Source organism: Eutrigla gurnardus (genome assembly GCF_963514095.1).
Source record: "Eutrigla gurnardus genome assembly, chromosome: 14".
NCBI lineage: Eukaryota > Metazoa > Chordata > Actinopteri > Perciformes > Triglidae > Eutrigla > Eutrigla gurnardus.
The window spans coordinates 10,207,303-10,227,866 of NC_139937.1; the positions used below are offsets into that span (position 1 = coordinate 10,207,303).

The 20,564-nt window shown below is 40.3% G+C and overlaps 1 protein-coding gene across 3 annotated transcripts in view; it reads right to left on the bottom strand.

Moving 5' to 3' along the window:
* Positions 1 to 3,891: 3,891 nt before the first annotated feature.
* The window catches only part of LOC311024300 (CUB and sushi domain-containing protein 3-like), a 192,417-nt gene continuing 175,744 nt past the window's right edge, over positions 3,892 to 20,564 (bottom strand). For all 3 annotated transcript variants that reach the window (XM_084026640.1, XM_084026641.1, XM_084026639.1), the window contains exons 61-70: positions 19,037 to 19,210; positions 18,337 to 18,410; positions 16,549 to 16,660; positions 10,781 to 10,960; positions 10,229 to 10,294; positions 9,045 to 9,203; positions 8,555 to 8,667; positions 7,741 to 7,828; positions 5,949 to 6,090; positions 3,892 to 5,341 (exon numbers count right to left, since the gene is read on the bottom strand). In XM_084026640.1, the coding sequence (XP_083882766.1) occupies positions 5,182 to 5,341; positions 5,949 to 6,090; positions 7,741 to 7,828; positions 8,555 to 8,667; positions 9,045 to 9,203; positions 10,229 to 10,294; positions 10,781 to 10,960; positions 16,549 to 16,660; positions 18,337 to 18,410; positions 19,037 to 19,210 (1,268 nt within the window). In that variant the 3' untranslated portion in view covers positions 3,892 to 5,181. The remainder of the gene's footprint in view (positions 5,342 to 5,948; positions 6,091 to 7,740; positions 7,829 to 8,554; positions 8,668 to 9,044; positions 9,204 to 10,228; positions 10,295 to 10,780; positions 10,961 to 16,548; positions 16,661 to 18,336; positions 18,411 to 19,036; positions 19,211 to 20,564) is intronic.

Sequence of the window (20,564 nt, forward strand, 5' to 3'; positions counted from 1 at the left end):
TGTGAAGAATTTATAGTAAATGGAATGCATCCATCCATCGTGAACACGTAGCTCTGTTGGATCAGGCAGTTTGCATTGAAGTGTTAAGTGTGGACACACATCGGATAACAAACAGAATATTAAAAAGACAAGACAGGATATGCGTATCATTCTAATGATGCAATTACACAACAACTCTCATCTTCAGGTGATTATACACTAAAGGAAACATGTTTACCAATATCACATCTCATTTCTGCATAAAGTTCCCCCTTAGCGCTACACAGCATACGGTTGCTTTTTGAGAAATGTAGCAACACAATTGCATCAAAAAAGAAACATGACTCGCCCCCTCACTTACTTTCATGATGATAGTGCTCACTGACCTCAGTTTAACATGCTTCAATCAACCGGAGACTTCCCCCATCAAATGTACTGTGGGCGATTTCCTAATACCCATGTGATCAAACTGTGGGTTCAAATAGTAATTTTGCTGAAATGTTTATGGAGGAATTTACATTATTCATCCACGTTTAAGATTCAAAAGAGTATATTAAGCTATATAACTCTTCTAGGACCCGCTCTGGGTAACTGTTCTACATAATATTAAATCCCAGTCTATTTTCCAAGACATGAATTTCATTGTTATGAGCAGAGAAAATGCTTCTATTCAGTGTGCGCCTCATTAGGAATGTGTGCTCTTAAAAAGCTGTCAGATCGTAATGGATTAAAAGCCCATTTCTGTAGTCAAATATGTTTGGAGGAAAACGCTGAGCATAGTTAACAAAATTAACAAAAACATTTTTAAATCCTAAGACAATTAAGACATTCAGTTAGCTTTACCTGCATTTAAGTGTCTCAATGGATATTTCCTGGGGCTTTTCCTTTCTCAACAGCATCCCATCTGTCTCAAGAACATTCCACCACCCTGAGGACATCTGGCCAGTGAGAGCAGATTAGTTGAAAATTGCTCATTAGTGAAAGGCTGTAATAAGCAGCTAAAGAGAAGCTAGTTAAATCAACTGACAATCCAGCATATTGGAGCCAAAAAAACAGTGAAGGTCCAAACAACTCGTTATGCTTTGACACACTTAAGAAAGGAAACCAACGAGTTCAAAACATCTGCAAGAAAAGGATTGAAATAGTCTACATGTTAGAGGCTTCAATGAACAATGCTCAATCGATCGATAAGAGAACTACTATTATTTACAACACCGCAAGTGCTTCCTACTATCATGCAATGTGTCAATATTGCTGGCTGTCGATGTTGTGTGGAGCGATTTGATTCCGAGTCCCTCGATGAAAGTGGAGGAATGCCACGGGGGTATCTGAACATCAGAGGCAGCCGGGAACATCCCTTCATTGTAGCCGCGCATGCACCTCTGAAAATTGATTTTCTCCAGCAGGCACATGCCCACACCAACACACCACGAAGGCCTCTATGAAAACCACAGTGAAATCAGCTTAACCTCACACTAACCTGCTCAGTCGCCGGATCTCAACTGAGCATGTTTTTTAAGGATGACATGGTACAAACTGCAGCAGAAGCCCACTGTTGAACATCAGGACAAGGGTTTTCACAACGTAGAAATTGGATGAATTTATATATGTTCTAAAAACAACAGGGGGGTCAAAGTTAGAAGGTGTTACTATTAGTGTATTGCTATTTAAAGAGCTTGCACCATGACTGAATAAACACCACGACTTGACATCTCAGCCTCGCACTAGCTTACATTACATCACCACCCCTTTGGGTGAAATCTGCTTGATGAAGCTTCGGAGTTTCTTCAATGGAAAATCCTTCTGGCAAATATTTCTAATCCATACACAAATCCCAGGCTTAGACTTTAAAGTACGTGCTTAACCCGAGTCTGAAATCAAACCGGTTCCTGCCAGTCAAGTGCATGCTTTTTGGATTTTTAAGGGGCCTCTTCATACTTTCCTTTTCGTTCTGTGATCACAGTCACACTCCCTTGCCGATCCTCTCTACTTTGATTGCTGCGATGAGCTTCATCTCGGTCAGTTACATAATGTCCTGACAGACGGCCACCTCCTCATGTTGTCAAGTCCGTGCCAATTATCCACCTTTAGTCTGTCTCACTGTTTCAATGATGTCAGGCCAATGACTTTCCCCTTTCTGTCATTTCTCAAACTACAGTACATTCAACTTTAAATAAGATAACCTTGACAAACCCCTGCAGTTTTCTGGAATTATACAGGTTCAGTTACAAATGCATGTCATTTGTCAGTAGAATTATGGTGAATTATGTTCTTCTTGAACATGATCTTGCATGTAAAAGTAAAGTACATTCAAATGTCACTTCATTTTGTGACTTTTCTGCACTAAACATCAGAGAGGCAGGTTGAGGTGACATCACAGCAGAGACAAAGTATAATTAGAGTAGCTAATGCTGCAGTCTGTCTGCTCTCGAATGTCTGGAGATGCAAAAGATGGGATGTCAAATTATACTACCGCTTCACTTTTAAATGCGTTTTAAAGGTTGAGGGTGTATTCTTGCTCACAGCAGTTAATGTTAACAAGGATTGCTGGCCACCATGCTTTGCTACAGGCAGTCTTTAAAGATCAACAGTGTCCCTTGGACAGAGAGATCATATCAGTGCTTATTTCGACTAAACCAAGCAGTGGTCAGCAAGTGGAAAACTCATTAAAAATCTGTAAAGGTGCAACAGAGAGAAGCAGCAGACTGAACGATAAAAGCCCTCTGCTCAGTAAACCGCAACACATTCTCTTACACTGCAAATACTGTAGCAGATACTGCAGTTTGATAACGGAGGCATCGCTTTTAATAAAAGAGAATAGCAACATTGAACTTCATTATTTTATATTTTATATATAAATTAAGGATTTATACATTGCTGATAAAGAAAAAATACAAAACCAATTTTGATCTTACATGACATTTACATGTGAAATTTTACACAACATATTCAATAACTTACAAATGCTTTATTTGCATAAAAAATATATCTCTTTACAAAACTTGTCATATGTACATATTCATATACACAGGTTTTTCTTTTTTTTTAATGGGAACAATTGTGTGGTACATTTAAAAGCATTCTTCTCCAGAGTCTGATGTATGCGAGGCTGACTTGCTTTATAATATTTTTTTTTCCAGATGCATTTAGTTTCTCATCCATAAGAAATATGAACTCGCAAAATATATTACATATCGATAACACAAGACATCTTGCCAAAGAATGCCAATCAAAACCAGTATCAAAACTGTATAAATGTACAAAATGTAACAGCAATGACAGGAATCGACATAGTGGTACAAAGTACTATAGCAGCAGTTGCTATACTGGATCACTTTTTGCCAACATGCACAGATATGAAAGAATGAGCTGCTGTTCAAACACCTCTTCTAAGATAAACCATCTGAGCTGATATCACTCAGCTAAATCATTGCAAACTGTGCAGTTACATTACACCCATGTACGTTTTACTAATGCAATATATGTTATGTCTTGATTACAAACATATGCCCGTACAGTATTGAAGGCACTGCAACGATGTAGAAATGTGATGACAGGGTCAAATTCATTTTCTCGTTTTTTAAAATATGGATGGACTCGGATGATAGGACAATAATGATGGTGGCTCATGTTAAAGTGTGCAAATTTATCCATGTGTACTGTACATTTGTTGGCAGAAGCTGATGGTTCAGTAAGACGTTAAAATAACCATTTGTATCGGTGTGTGTCAATAAAATGGGCCACGGCCGTGTATTCATCAAGTGTCTCAGAGTAGGAGGACGGATCAAGGAAATACTCACTAAGGCACGGTTTCCCAAAAGGATGATAGAAACACAAACACTGCTCAACTAAGGCAGATGTACGCTAACCCTTTTATCAACCTTAAACAAGACAACAAGCTTCATCCAACCTCAATCATTTCACTTTGATCTACCGACATCCAGGCTTAAATAAACTTCTGGGAAACCTGACCAGCTGTATGTACTGTGTGCTGTAGATATTCTCAACTCTGTCATTCTACAAAACCTGAAATAACTTACTGAGGAGCTCCTACTTTGAGATACTTGACATACACAGGCACGGAGCTTGGGTTTAATTCACACCAAATTTGGTTCTTTCAGGAAACGAGAAGACTGTAAAAAAATGCCTAAAACAAATCAGTTTTCAGAACAGTTTCAATAACTTAAGAACAGGTTAAATAGATGGATGAGCCCCAAGTGAGCAATATACTGAAATTATAGTACAGTTTGCTTCGACTAGAATCTCAGACTAATCAGCCATTTAAACTCTCATATTTAAACAAATTATGTCAAAAACAGATTCATGGCACACAACTTGATGATAAACCCTAATGTCGACGATATCTCTTGTGAAGAAAATTTACTATGTTGTTGTCAGAGAGCCTGCAGCGTAACAATAACAGCCCAAACATTCCCGGTGGCACTCGAAAGAAATTCTACTGCACTTCAGTAATTAAATCCCATGCCATATATTTCACCAGTAGGAGGTACCACTCAATTAAGAGGTAAAACTGACCATATCATATTGAACGAAATACAGCACAGACACTATTCAAAGGGCTTTTTCCTCTACTTCCTCATCTCCTCTCACACACATTCCATTACTTCGAAAATAGACTCTTAATATTACATTGACCAACTCATAGTCGAGAGCCTCCTCACCTCCATAAGAGGAAATATCTCTAAATCAGGATGAATACGAGACTTAGACAAACATTTTAAAAAGGGTTCATATGTGGTCTTTATTCTTCAAAAGAAAAAGTTTAAATTTTTCATTTGGCATTGTGAAGTAACTCCTCTGTATTTATACTACAGAGCATAAAATACTCTATTTTATCTATATGCCAGAGGCCCTTTTATTCATAAAGCCAACACTCACAGAGTGTAAAGAACACTTCTCTTCACCGAACTATGGGAAGATCTGGAAAGGTGTGGAACCCTTCCCCCCCTCTCTTCAACCTTTGACCTTTTGAATACGATCCATTGCAACTGCGTTAAGTGTTGCTGAAAGTGTGCTTTATATTTCTGACCAATTCTGTGTCTTTGTTGTACGTCATCAGAAACAAGAAAAATATAAATATGTCAATATATATTCATGTGAGGAAACGAGGAGAAGTTGTATCCTCCCTTTATGTGTATGTCTCTCTCTCCTTCTGTCTCTCTCTCTCATACTCGGCAGACATCAAACCATGGTGCAGATGGTGTTGAGATTGGGGTCAAAGCGTACAACTTTCCCCTCAGCGGCTTTTGTGTTTGTGTTGTACATGGGATTCTCAAAAGTGGCCTGTCCGTTGTTGTTCTCGTGGACAGAACATCCTGTGTACTGAGCTTTATCGGTTTTCCTGGAGATAGAGAGAGGGAAAAAAAAGGACGTTGCATATTAGTTGAGAGACAGTATCCCAATTACGTCTCCCCCTTCCAATCCAATAAACGTGTCTCTATTATCGTGGTGTGGACAGCTGCAGTAGGGAAATGAGGCAGAATAGTAATTATTGTTGAAAAAGATCAGTCAGAGGAGTTCTATGCCCGCTCACTGGTGACGAACATAATGAGAGCGGAATTTGTCACAGGTTATTTGTGTGTGGACTGTTTGAGTTAAGACCAAACCTACACTCATACGTCGCACGTTACACATCATTTTGAAGGTGTTCACACCTGCTGTCGCATGCTGCCGTCTGATGGGGTGGTAATGTGTTGACTTATATTGCATCATGCTTTGAAGCCACTGCATTCAGCGAGGAAACCTTCCTGCAGTAAAGCAGGCTGTGGAAGTGGGCCACAGTGTACTATCCACCTCGTCTTGATGTGCATTTCCTTTTGCTGTTACTGCACAAACATCTACATAAATCCAGGTTTCTAACTTTTTTCCAACATCAGCATTGGACATGAAAACCTGTCACTTCCTTTAGTATTTAGCTAGTATGGAATATACCAGGATGCACCACATACCGCTGTTTGTAGAGATAAAATCCGAGGCCTGCAAAGATGAGGGCAAAGAAAGGCACGAGGATAGCAACAGCAACTGAACTGCTGTTGGTGGAGCCGTTGGTTTCAGGGTCAGTGACCGTGACGTTCTCTCTCACACTCAAACCTGGAACAAAAATATCACATTAAGAAACGAGGATACAGAAAATAGTCATAATACAGAATGTGTGAATGAAAGAATGACAACACTTAAACAAAATGGAGTAATAGAAAAATACGTATCATCTGCTGGTGACGATGATAATGATGATGATGATGATGAAGATAATGGCGAGCAAGATGATCCCAATGATGACAAGTCGGAGACGGCGCAGCCAGTTGATAAAGACGGCAACCATAATGATCTTACTGATAATGATCACTGCGACTGCGATAATCTTGTCGAAGACAATCATGAGACGATGACAACAGGAATGTTGAGCACAAAGAAATGAAGGGCAATGATGTGGAAGGGAATCATCCATGATGTGTTGTATGACTGTGGCAATACGTGGTTGACACACTCTGTATGCCGTCAATACGGAGCAAATATAATGCAGCTTTATCTTTTTTAAAAGAAAGTGATATAAATCTTTGAGTGAGCCATTTAACCAAGACTTATTGAAAGCTACTATTCCCACAGCAAGTCGATCAGATGTCTGGATTTTACTAGAATGTGCTCACATTATCCACTGGAGATGATGCCCAGGCTCAGCGTAACATCTGCTTGCATTAAACATAATATTTAAATATATATTTAGGCCATTTTATGTTTATATAATATTCACATAAACTTGCTTGGGGACCAGTGCGGGTGAGTCTCCATGCTGTGGAGCCTCCTGAATTTGCACCCAAAATGCTGTCTAAATGTTCATTTAGAATTGCCAACGCAGCTTCCATAATTCTAGGAAGGAGGCAGAAAAAAAGGCGGAGAGGAAACAGAAAGCCTTGCAAACCCCCCCACAACAACACAACCCAAAACACCAGAGATGCTGACCTCGGTAGTTGGAGAAATACGGTTGCTAATTTGCGGTGGAATTTTTACTTGAAAAATGACAGACATGGCAGACTGCACAGTATGAAGACCTGCCATTATTAATTATTGGACGCCCCCAGGCCATTCTAGTCGTGTGGAAAAAGGACTTCTTTTGGGTTTCAGCTTTCAGTTGTATTCCTAACAATACTGCTTTAAATTAAACCTGTTCTAACATTTTCTGTGTTCTATGCCCCATGTCTGTTCTCTTCATGGAGAATAATGGTTGTCATAGTGACAGTGAAGGATCCATTTACACTGAAAGACAAAATATGTACATGCCAGAGATTTTGCCGTATCTGTCTCAACAAAATCAAACAACACATTTCATTCCACAAAAAACCTGGTTTTAAATTAACCCTCTTTTTTCTTTCTCATTGAAACATTCATAAACTTTGACTTTTGAATTCCCAAAGACTTCACTGAAAGCCTTTCTCAGTGTATGTGTGCTGAAGGTTTCAAGTTTCCAAGTCACACCTGTGTAAGTTTTGATGTCACGGCATCATGTATGAATCTTTTAGTCTCATCCCTGAATTAGACTTAAGGTGAGCGCAGAGAAACCTTGCTGCTTCAGTACAATGAATGTGAAAATAGCTTTCTAATGGCAAAATCTGCTATTTCATCTCTTATTCACAACGATTGAGTCGAGTTGGGGTTTAAATATCCTCTCTTTCTTTACTTTTATTCTGAAAACGAAAGACGAGAAGTGACCAATGGTAATGGTGAGTGTATTTGCACACATACCCAGTCTCTGTAGTCCAAACTGTCCGTAGTCTTTACCCTGTATAAAGCCTTGGAACACATAGCTGCCACCCTCAGGCTCAGCTGAAACCTAGTAGGAAAAATAAAACACAAAGATCAAGAAACGGTATGTTTTGTTTCAAATGGATTAATAAAATCAGATTTTTCTTCGCATCTATTCCATGAGACGTCAAAAACGACATACGGTATAATGTATTTAGCACGACAGTCAGCACATTCTGTCATGCTACATTCAGAAATAACAGCTCTGTTTTAGTAAACCCTGCCCAAGAAGCTCTGCAGTATGCTATCAATAGCTCAGTGGTGTGCAGTCGGCTGTCACATGTTCTTATTAAGTGGACCTTGAATTGTATTCTAGAAGAGGAGCTTCAATTCCACTGACAAAAAAATTGTTGTCGTTCCAGGTCTCTCAGGGATCAGGTGTGTATCGGAGTTTATTTAGCAAATTGTCAACCTGGGAATGCTGAAATGGCTCATAAGACAGAGCCACTGGTGCAACTGATGCACAGCCAATGTGAATACTGTATATGTAAACAGAAACAAACAATAAGTCTGGAAATAACTATGTCACTTTGCTCAGTTACTTTTCGTGTATTTATTATTTCACAGTTAGTAGGGTGAGGAAACCAAATAATAATGAGGATTCTGAATCAGTCTAGTAGTTACTATTGCTTGTCATATTCTACTTGTCTGTCAAAATGAACAAATAAATAAATAAATGCATAAAAGGCAGTCACAGCTCTTGGTTATTTTTCAACAGATTACAGGCCAGCTTCAAATTCCTGTGTATACTCACAAATCCGTCCATTGCCCAGGTCTCATCAGTAATCCTGCTCAAGGAGCTGTGGGCCAGCGCTCTCATCTGGTACAGCAAGAGCATTAACCGTGCCTCCTGGCGCTTGTACACTCCTACAAGGTGCAGAAGAGGCGATCACAAATTGATGTGAATAAAGAGATGAAGCAATTTGAGTGTGGGGGAACGATAACGGCAACAGGAAAAAGAAGCAGAGAGCACAAAGAAAGGCAGAAGAGAAGCAGAAAGAAAAGATGAGCCGAGGGAAGACTGGAGGAGACAAGTGACTCCTGAGTGGGCAGATAGTCAGTCAGCGTAGACTAATACATCCGTCTTTAGAGCCAATAGTTAATTTCCCCTCTCATGCATGAGATCATTTGGTGATTGACTGATTGACACGAGGCACCCTCAAAATAAATGGAAGTGACACACAGAGGTAGCGAGAGGAGGAGAGGGGAGGAAGTAGTCGACAGATGATTTATAGATGACTTACCAGAGAGCAGAAACTCCACGCTGCTGTCGGTTAAAGTTACATTGACTTTTCCCGTTGTGGCGTTAAAGCTTGTGACTGTTAAAGACATTGGTTGTTTCTGGCCTTTGTAGTCATAGGAACCCTTCCACACGAAATCCGGGGCAAAGACATCGTCAGGAACTTCAGGAAAGAAACATAAAACAAAACGTATTAAATAATGCCATTAAAATAAGAGCATAAAAGAACTATGGTGTACCAAACCATTATACTAGTATAATGCATGTTATAAAAACGGTATAAAAATGTGGAACTTATCATTCCTATTATGTGTTTCTTTATTTTTTAACAAAACATCAAATCAATATTATGTTTTAAATGCAAGCTGAATACTTGCACCCACACTGCAAAATGGCAATTAGATATGCATCGGAATCAACATATCAAACAGCTCATAACAGCCTTTAAATTCAGTTTGAATAATATGTTCCTTATATGCTTTGACAATCAATGCAGGATAAATAAATACATTCTCAAAGAGATAACTCTGGACTGTGAACTCGGCAAAACTTTTTGCGCTGACTAAACATTTTGGAGAACTTTTACAGCACAGCTATTATCTACTGGAAATTATTTACTCTGGAATTATGAGTCAATTATCCTTGGAGAAAGGTGATTGCTTGTAGTTAGCAACAGGAAGTAAACGTAATAATCGTCAGAATAATTATTGTTGGCACGAAATTAAGAGGTGGAAAGGGGACTCGGATGCCGTGTAACATTATTGATGTTGCTAATAGCTTGTTACTTTGTATGATACTGACTAAACAAATGTGAAATGTAATTCTTTAAGAGATAAATACTGCAGACACTTTCTTTCACAGTAGAGTTTCACGTTCCTGGGTACATTTGAACATTGATAGAATGTTTCTGATTTGTATGTTTATGTTTTATTGACTATCTTTACAGAATGAGAGAAGACTGCAACTATGCTAGGGGTTCAGTGAGGTGACACTTTGGTAGAGGAATGCTACATGTTAGGTTTAAGCACATACTGTTGACAATGCTCACCATATTAGTTTAGCATGTTAGCCAATTAAAATGAGCCAATAAGCACTAAATATGAAGTAGAGCTGAGGCTGATGGGGACGTCAGGTATTTGGTCATAAAACAAAGTGCTGGACAAATTAAAATTCCTAAAATGAACTCACCATTCATTTTCGGGCTCGGTGTCCCTGGTATGGGTTTGACAGTTTTCTCGTGTGATTTGGAACCGACTGCAGAGGAACATAAATATGTATGTCACAAAGATGAACACAGCAGGGCTTAACAGCAGGAGGATGTTGGAGAAATAAACACTGCTCAACTGTAACATGCTGCTTACATTAAACTCTTCCTCACTTTGGTAAGATCACTGGTAGCTCCGTTCATGCAAACATTTACAACACACTGTTTAAAGAACCCACACATGCATATGCAAATTAGTTGACAGTGGAATGATACAGTGGCTTTACAGAAAACAGAAACCAAAATGTCTCATTATATATGTTTAGTGTCGTATTTGATTTAAATATTAATGAACGGTAGTGAAAACGTCACAAAGGATGGATTCTGGCACACTAAGCACACACACAAGTATAGTATAGGCTCCTCTAAAGCGCCCTGCCCTCCACCTTTATGCACAATATTCCCCTCAAACATCCCCTTCCTGCACACCGTCTTCTCCCATCACCTGCCCTCGCAGACCCCCGCCGACCACGTACCTCTGCACACAGGCACCTTGCCAGTCCAGCTGCCGTCAGAGCGGCAGACGCGGTGCTCCGAACCCCCGGAGAGGAAAAAACCTGGCTGACAGGTGTACACCAGGGTATAACCGTAGGAGGGCAGGTCCAGACCTCCGACGTCAGCGTTGGCCGGGCTCCGCGGCTGCTTGCAGGAGTGAGCTGGAGAGCAGGCAGAGGGCAGACACGTTAGTACACACACATACAACCAGAGCCAGACACACACATTTATGCACACACAAGCACATACACTCACACAAACAGACAGACAGAGGATAATTAAGCACTCGCTGGGGGGAGAGAGGGGGAGACAGAGAGGGATGGGAAAAAATGAGGATAAAAAAGATAGCACACACATTTTAAAATTTAATTGAGTCCAGGGAGCTATTAGGGGGCATATTGATACTTTAATATGTCTAGTTTCTTTTCTGATATGAATATGGAGACTTGTGGACTTGGGAGATACGCTGCCTAATTTTAGACCGAATTAGCTGGTAAAATGTAGTGAGCTCCAAAATAATAACTGTGAATGGTTATAAGTCACTTATTGTAACGCAAGATGCAGTACAACAGAAAGGTCTGGCTGAACTCATTATCGTTCAGCAATAGTTGGAAAATAATGATTTAGAGCGTTTTTTTTGTGTTTCTTGAACTCATCAAAATGTTCAAGGGCGAGAGTGAACTAGACTAAGCTCATCGGTGTCCTTGTGAAACAGTGCTGAAGTGAATGTTATTGTAAATCTTGTGAGTGTTTTCCATTAAGAGGATGTGAATACGGGTTGCAAGGTCACAGACACTTATGGACACTGGCAGGGAGAAGAAATCACGACTGAAATCGGTGGGTGACAGGAGGCTTAAATTTGCAGCCCATCTGCTGGAAGTCAACACCGTGTAACCAGTGGGAGTGTAACCGCCATGGATTTGTTGGATTTGACGTTTTTTAAGACTGGGATTCAGTTTTCACTTTCCTGACTGTGACTCTCTCAGCTAAATAAATTATTATGTCTCAAAATGCAGGAAGGAGTGACATGCTGATTTAGGATAGTGTTGAAAACCTTAGTTTATTAGCTTTTGTTGAATCAGAAACTGGGGGAAAAAGCTGCTTTTGTGAGTGGGTTGAGTATACGTAGCTTAGGGTTTCACATCAACAAATTCTACAAAACAAGGAAATATGCAAACACACCACGTCACCAAAACACCGAGGGGTTGCACATTCAGGCTCAACAATAATGGGAAAATGGCTAAATAATTTTGCAGCTTGTGAGTGAAAGAATGCGTTGCCAGCTGTCGAATGGGCGGCAGCTGCAAGTGAGTCACAGTACAAAATCGGTCCTTCATGGTGTCTTAATGGCATTAGTGGCAATTGGGTGCGGAAGGGATGCCAGGATGAACCTTTCTTGGCTTTATGAACGACGAGGAGGCTGCAGGAAATTCCTCTTGCTGGATATGACTTTTACTGGGGTTTGATACGGTAATGCGTGTGCATGTCTGAAGACATACATTTCTCAATGCTCTACAACGTAAAACAGGTGCGTGAAGGTGACAGTTGCGTGCCAAAATCCAGGGAGATACATCTCTTATTCATCTTATACCCAGCCACACAGGGGCCATAACGATATAGTATGCATTAAGAAAGATTGATGACTAAAGCACAAGGGCAGCTGTATAAGTCACCCGTATGCTGCACCCAGAGCTTTTACAATGAGTTGATAAATCTGCCCTGAGGAAATCTAATGCGCTATTAATTTACACTGCAAGAGAGAAGAAAACTGCGTCATACCATAAGTTTTAGATATAAAGTCTGGAGACCTAAATAAATAAATAGATAGATAATTAAACACCCTTCTTGCCGTCTATGGAGCCCATTTAAATGTAGAAACTGTCCAGAGAGGTTTTAGAGAATTTAGCTCATGAATACTAAAGACTATTGCATGGTCGCAGTGCCATGTTTATTTACACTTCAAACAGCACAACGGGCTTTACAACCCAGATTACATGAGGCCTCAAAAGACAAGGTGTCACAACACTGTGTAATGTTCTTCGTTGGTATCAGATAGAGTGCATTAGATAGGGACACACAGATGGAGACAGTCCTGCTGGTGGAGTTCTGTTTGAGCCAAGGAGGTTGGCCGGCAACAGACAGCAACATCAGGCCACAGTTAAGTTATCTTTTGAGTTGCAGCAATGTTTCTCTCTTAAAGCTGCTATTCTTGTTTGCATTTCTTGCTCTACAAAGTCTTTCTTGGCATGCAGGTATGGATATGAGAATTATGTCAGTGTCTGCTGAGCCAATCTTGAGACTATTCTTGGATCTGGCCACTTCCTGGACTTGTTGCTATGCTCAATGGCACCATCCATCCATCCATTATCAATCACCGCTAATCCTGGTCAGGGTTGCGGGGGGCCGGAGATGATCCCAGCTGACATTGGGCGATCAATGGCACCATCAAATCTCAAAATGGCATCGTTGATGCTTTGAAACGCTAATACAATGTTGTTTTTCAAAATATCAAAGTGAGCTGGGAAGAAATAGGGGGATTGTGGGGGCTGTGTTGCTATAAGCAAAAAAAAGAAAAAAAATAATCCGATAGAAAGGTAACATGATTAAGATCCAGTGCTATTACACTCTTTTGACTTGGTTCCATTGCATCTATTACATCTATTGTGTTGATAATCCCTCCAATTTTTTTGCTTTCGCCAGCAGTACAGGATTGGTTGGCATCACTTTTAAATCCATTTAAGTGGCTCCGCAGTAACAGAAGACCATTTAATCACAGAGAAAGTTGTTCTAGAGGATTTATGACCGTTTTGACCGAGGGGTCAACGCATCTATACAAAAGCACTCATACTTCAATACATAACCACAGGTTCCCCAGATGCATTATGGGCTAGACGGCCCCTCTGGGTCTGTTTGTCCGCCCTCAGACATGCACGTGTGATAAATGAATAATAAAAAACAATCCTATACATCAACGGACTAATAATTATTTCATGAATAAACCTCAACCTTTTTGGTTCATGTCTTTGGTTCTCCAATGATGTAATAACTATAATCTTAAAGTAATTCACAACAACCAAAACATAGTAACACAGATATATGAAGGGCTATTAAATGACAAATATTACAGTGATTACGATGCAACTTCACAAATTTAACAGCCATGCCGTTAACTCCTGGAAGCTAATGAGGGCTTCTTCTGAGCACACAATGATATATTCATTCATCACACCAGCAATTTTAAAGTTATCAAGGTCATTTGATGATGACATTCTGAAAACGGAGCCTGCAGTATGAATGTAGAGCTACTGGAGGTTTCTACCACAGTCCGGTTTATAAGCTAGTGTGCAGCAAAACTACAGCAAGAGTTAACTTCCTTATATAGTATGAAAAATAAACCTGCCAGGTTGCAACTTAACAGTATTTATTTAACTTAACTTCACCAATGTTGATTTAAAATTAAGGTAAACTTTTCCTCAGTCACACATGTGATTGGGAATTATTCATAAAAGTATGGGGTCAGAATACTGATGACTGCCAGAGATCCATTTCTCCATTTTAATTCCAACAGTAACAATGACGAGGCGAGGGCAGATGAAAATCAATATATTTTTCAAGTCACCACAGGCGATGGATCAGAGCCAGAGAGCAACTGCAGAAATGCTGCAACCTCAGCAGAGACAGACAAACCGTGCAAAAAAAAAAAAAAACTCAACTGCTGAGCGGAGTGAGTCAAGAAAGTTGATGCCTCTGAATTGAATCCAAAATAGTTGTCAAGACTACAATTCCAGTGGGTGGCATTACAAAATCAGGGTTACACAAACATCATAAAAAATGTGTTATTTAGGACGTATCACTGTGAAAGTAAATGTGGCTGCTGGGATGCTTTGAGTACAAAATCCATGACTAGCAAGTGGTTTCAAGAAAATTCATTTTCAAAAGCTCATCTTCTTGTTTAGTGTTATCTTCCACTTTTGTTGAATCGCTAGGTGTATTGTTGTCTTTGACTCAACCTTTCAAAAATGTTGACAGCAGAGCCTGCAGCCCTTGAGAGAACGAGACTGTGTGTGATGCACGTTGTATGAGAAGTTATCTGCATGCAGATAGTTCCCCTCACCTGGCACAGCTGTCAAAACTTTCCCAGAGAGGGTGTCAATTTCATGGTTATATCGCAGTGTGTGAGTGCCAGTTTGAAGGGTTTACTGGAGCCTTTAACCTATACTTCCGTTGACTTAAACTCACTCTGACTGCTCTTTTATTTTAAGGGAACTGTCGTAGTGCGGCAATAAATGCCATTAAGTAGCCAAGGGATGCGCAACCTTCTGAATCATTCCTTAGTGAGCGGAATGATGGGGTCACCAGGGTGAAGATACAGTTGGAGGCTGAGGAGCTGTCAGGTGATAGAAGTCTAGACAGGGGAGCTTGTGTGGTTTCTTTTTCTGCTGTCAGCTGTTAAAATGAATAAGAAAATAAACCCAGTGAATGATGATAAGACCAGGACAGTGACGGACAATTTTGTCAGTATTTTGTTGCTGTTCTTCTGTAAAATGTTGTATCACTGTAGAAATTTGGAATAAATGATTTTTGACAAATACCGCAAATGACATTGTTTGTAAATGTATTATTGATTATACCTAAAGCATTTAAAAAATATGAATGAAATAACCGGCCTGTGCCCACACACCATCACATGCATGCATCCCATGTGTTTCAATGAAGGGAGAAACACCTCTCAGGTTCAACATGACACACTTCAATAGCCCCGCACACTACAGCCTCCAAAACGACCATCAAGTCGAATCAACATCTCTCTATAACAGTTACACACTGCATATGATAACCCCCATGACAGTAGAATTTAATGAAGTGATCGTCTATTAGACTGCTTTAGTTTCAGCAAGGTGTATCTAATAATCTGGCAACCAAGGGTATGCAGAATAAAAAGAGAGCGTGCACATATTCAAGGATTTACAATCCCTCTAAAATGTCCCGCCTTACCATTAAAACAAACACAAACATATAAACACACACACACACACACACACACACACACACACACACACACACACACACACACACACACACACACACACACACACACACACACACACACACACACACACACACACACACAGTAGAGTAGATAAGGCAGAGAATGAAGGGAAGGTATTACAAATGTTTCTGCTCCGTCAGCACAAATGTCTCCGGAAAAATTCAAGTGGGTGTTACATCTTGGTGTAGTTATAAAATCAAGGTTACAAAATATAATTTGAAGCCGCCCGTCATCACACAGATCACGTGTGTTTACAATGTAAGTGCATAGTAAAACGCAGACTACTATTTTGATGTGAATTCAGAACATTTCCACTGGATTACACCACAATGTATAGAATGTAGCACTTGGCTTGGCAAAGTGACTGGGCTGAACTGCACAGCCCTGGTCTGGTTCTGTTCGACAGTTCAGGTAGTTCAGTCCAAACGACAGTAATCAAGGTCAACACCTCACTCCCAGAACGACTGGGATGGCAGGTTGATTGAAGCTGGAGCAGCAATTTACTGGGAGGTCAAAGGTTACGGCAGGATAGCGCGAGTCAACAGAGAGAGAAGGGATGTTGAGGAAAAGAAAAGAGAGTGTCAGAGTATCCAGCAATGCAGATAAAGAAGGACAAGATGCCAGAAGGGGAAGTGAAAAACAAAGACAAAGAGGGTTATATAAAGATATTGCGAGAGAGCAGGAGGAACAAGCACTCACGGATGCAGCTAGGCTGGATGCCGGTCCAGGTGAGATCTGGCAAACAGAGCCTGGTGGTGGAGCCTTGCAGTAGGTGTCCCTGTTGGCACTGGAAGTCTATTCTGCTGCCCACCTGGCCACAAACAGACAGCACACAAAGTGGAGAGTGTCAATACACTGATGCAAATGCCAATAGGTTCCCAGCATCAAATCTAAAGAGCTTGGAAAAAGTACTGCACGCTAAAAGTCCCCCCCTTTTTAATGATTACCTGTAATGTGTGGAGGAAGATAGAGACTATTCCTAGAGGTGATGGCCCATGATTGTGTTAACGACTGATGCACAGACATGAGCAAACTCACTTTTTGGTATAAAGACAAACGATTTTGTTACACTGCTGTTAATAAATGGATGATTTTTAAAATTCAAATACATGATAGGGGACAAAACACTCACATACAACATATCGTATATGTACCGACAAATATTAAACAACACAAGCCCTTGTTTTCTCTCATCTTTAATAAATGGCTCTTATATCCAGGCAGAGTCCTGCTGTGTAAAGACAGCAGAGACACGGAACCTTCTCATTTGTTGGTGTCAAGCTATGTGTAATCTTGTTTTGTAAATGCAGAAAACTGCAAGAGTACAGCCACTGCAAGCAGCGATGCAAATAATAAGCTGCTTCTGCTTTCATTTGGGACAAATTGCATATCAGACATTCTGCTATGTGTCGTGAAGAAACTGTTTGCGCTTACCTTGTAAGTGACACTCTTAGAGCAACAGGACATAAACAAAATGAAATACACTGGCTGAAAGCATCTCAAGGGAGCTACAGAGCACACACCAATGGTCGTGATATCATTTATTTTGACTAAGATGCATTTTTAGCTCGTTCTACACGGACGGTCAAACTGCATAAAGTTCACATTACTGTAGATCTAGACATGCATCAAGTCTTTACACATATACAGTGGCAGAGAAATCTAGTTGGTTTTCTTCAGTTCAACCACCTGGGATGGATCACTGCTTCATCCTTGCACCCACATAACATCATCCAAAGGAATACATGATCATTGAATGTGGAACATCCATTGGAAACTGCCCATTTGAAAGAGGACCGAGTCCAGGGAACACAGAGCCGCAAGCTTTGAATGGTGCTTTGCTGCTTGTTCATCTACTGCCACCAGGCTGTTTCTAATATTGATCACATGGAGATTTGTTGTCGAGCTGAATGAAGTGAGTGTAGAGCAGCTGACGACGCCCCATTGGTGGATTATATTTTTAAAAAAAAAAGGGTTTTAGGAGTTATTTTCATGTAATAAACGTGTTCATGAATTCACATAAAGGAAAAAACAGCAGTTCAAAAAAAGCATAATTTCAACTGCTGCTTTTAACTAATGCTCTCATAATTGGTAGTAATAATCGTCTACGATTACAGCTCTGATTGCATGAATCATTTCTGTCATAGGGATTGACTATGATGTAATCTTTAATTTTCTTTCCCCTGTTTTTTTCAGGGATATTTTCTGTATCTGATGTGAGAGTCCTGGGATAGAGGATGGTGTATGTGAAGATATTAAAGCCCTCTGAGCAAACATGGGGATTTTGGACTATATAAATAAATATAATTTAATTTTTCATGCCTTATATCGTATCCATACAAAATCAAACTGGCTAGTTGAATACTCAAAATATATCTTCATGTTTATGCTGTTCCTGTTAGTAGATATGTAATTGTTTCCTCTACAAATTAATTCAGGAGTTAAAGAGCATGTATGTATAATGCAATGCAGGTTTAGCTCATTTACCTTAAATCCTGTTGTGTAATTCATGAAGCCATGTTCAGGTGTCCCTGGATTTTCACAGGAGGTTCTCGTGGGCTCTAGAACAAGAAATCATTGCCATGATGAGCAAGGGGAATTGTAGGAGAGCAAAAATTAGGGGACAATCATTGATAATGACGAAGCAGTTTTTCTCTGGTGTGCCATGTACCAGAGGCCAATTACTCGTAACATGAGCAGAATAACGCCACCGTTTCTAGTATCTTTGACTAAGAATTCCTTGGATTTTAGAAGTCTCAGGGTTGAGACTTTTAATCACTAAGACTAAATTCAAATTAAGACACATCTATTTGGTTTTCTTCAGCACTTCATTTCTCCAGCAACACTAGGCTGCAAATACAAAGCATTGGCCCTGAGGGTAACAATATAAATAATGCAATTCATTCCCGTGATTTAGTTTTACATCAGTGCCAGATGGCAACGCACTGATTCTAGTTCACCTTCAACTGCGTTTTAATATTTATGTTAGTCGCTTTAAGAGAACCAACAGGAAATCAGCATTTGGAATTCACTTTGTTATTTCACTCTACAAATAAATATGCTCATCCCTTGAATGTAGAAATGTCAAATCCTGGGATACCAATTTGGTGATCAATAATGTAACTGCATGCAAGTCACAATTGGTGTGATGTGATTAGCTATATCATACAGGCTAATACTTTGTTACCTATACATCGAGGCTGAGATCCACTCCAGGTGCCGTCCTCCTGGCACATGCGTGTAGTAGATCCCACCAGCACATGGGGGGAGCTGCAGATAAACATCACCTCATACTTGAAGATGAAACTGCGCCCTTCTCTCCGTCCTCTGGCAGGCGTACCAGGGTCTCCACAGAACTTGGCTGCGGACGCAGAAATGAGAAATATTGCTGATGCGATAAGCAAAGGGCCAACAAACCCAAAACAGATGTCACACATTTCCCTACAAAAAACAGTGACCCACACTGTGTTGTTGCACCTCCAGTTCATGTCAATGTTGGTGCCCCATACCTCTGCCTCAGTTTTACAAACATTCATCTCTACACATAAGGAATACTCCATGATGAGTAGTGCCTCCAGTGCTTTCTACTGCTGCCGTCAGCTTCACTTCTTTCAATGGTCTTTTTATCATATCTGGTGTATTTGAGTACCTGGCTGTAAAAAAATAATCGTCTTTCATTAGGAAAGTCTTCATGGACTGAATTATCAAAATTGCGTTGACATAATTCTTGTTGCAGAAGTTCCTTTGGCCAACAAACCTTTCTGTTGAGTGGTTACATATGTGAATATTCATCTTGGCAGCAAAGAGGGAGTGAGGCAGGTCATGGCACTCAATTTGAGATCAAAATCATTAGCATGTGAAATATTAATTCCTCTGACAGGGCCTTGAGGTTAACACAACTAGAGCCATATGCTGCCACTGTTGCTCCACAAGCCTCTGGTACGATACCGCCTTCATAAGCAGATGAAGCCTGTTGGATTATCTGCACCTTCAGTTTATTGCTTATAGTCATATAATCAGTTTTAAGATGAGTGGGTTTGATGGGGCGATTGCCGATGTATTCTTCTATCCGTCCTCCTGTATATGCACACACATCAATCCACTATAACCACACTGATCAGTAAAAGTCACATGTTAGCTGTAGGAGGTTCAGAAATGCGCATTGTGTGAGAGAGCAGATGCGAAAAAGAGAGTCACAGCATTCAGTCACACAGCCAGAGCACTGTGGGATCAAGCCAATAATAAGGCAGGCTGCTTCTCCAGACCTTAAATGTGCTGCTGCGTGGAGGTCTGGAGAGAGAGATAAGTTCTCGCTTGCTCTCTTCCTAGAAGTCAGTAACCAACAGGGGCATCCCACAGCCAATCCCTGACATAAAATATATCTAGTAAAAAAAAAAAAAGGAGATTAGATGAAGCCCATGCAGGAATGGCTGAATAAAGCCATTACTGCAAATACTATTATCTCAGAAACAAATCCTTGCATTCAAAGACATATCTTCTCCTAGAAAATGTTGCCTTTACTGCAGGTCCAAATCTGAAAACGATGCATTGTGGGTTTGTTTAACCACGTTCGAGATGTCAACAAGTAAAGGTGCAATGTCCGCCTGGATCTGAAAACGACGAAGTCTTACAACGTCACTTTTCAAGCGACGTTGTAAGACTTCGTCCTCAGATGGCATTCTTTTGGAGGGTTGACAATACGGGCCAAACAGGTG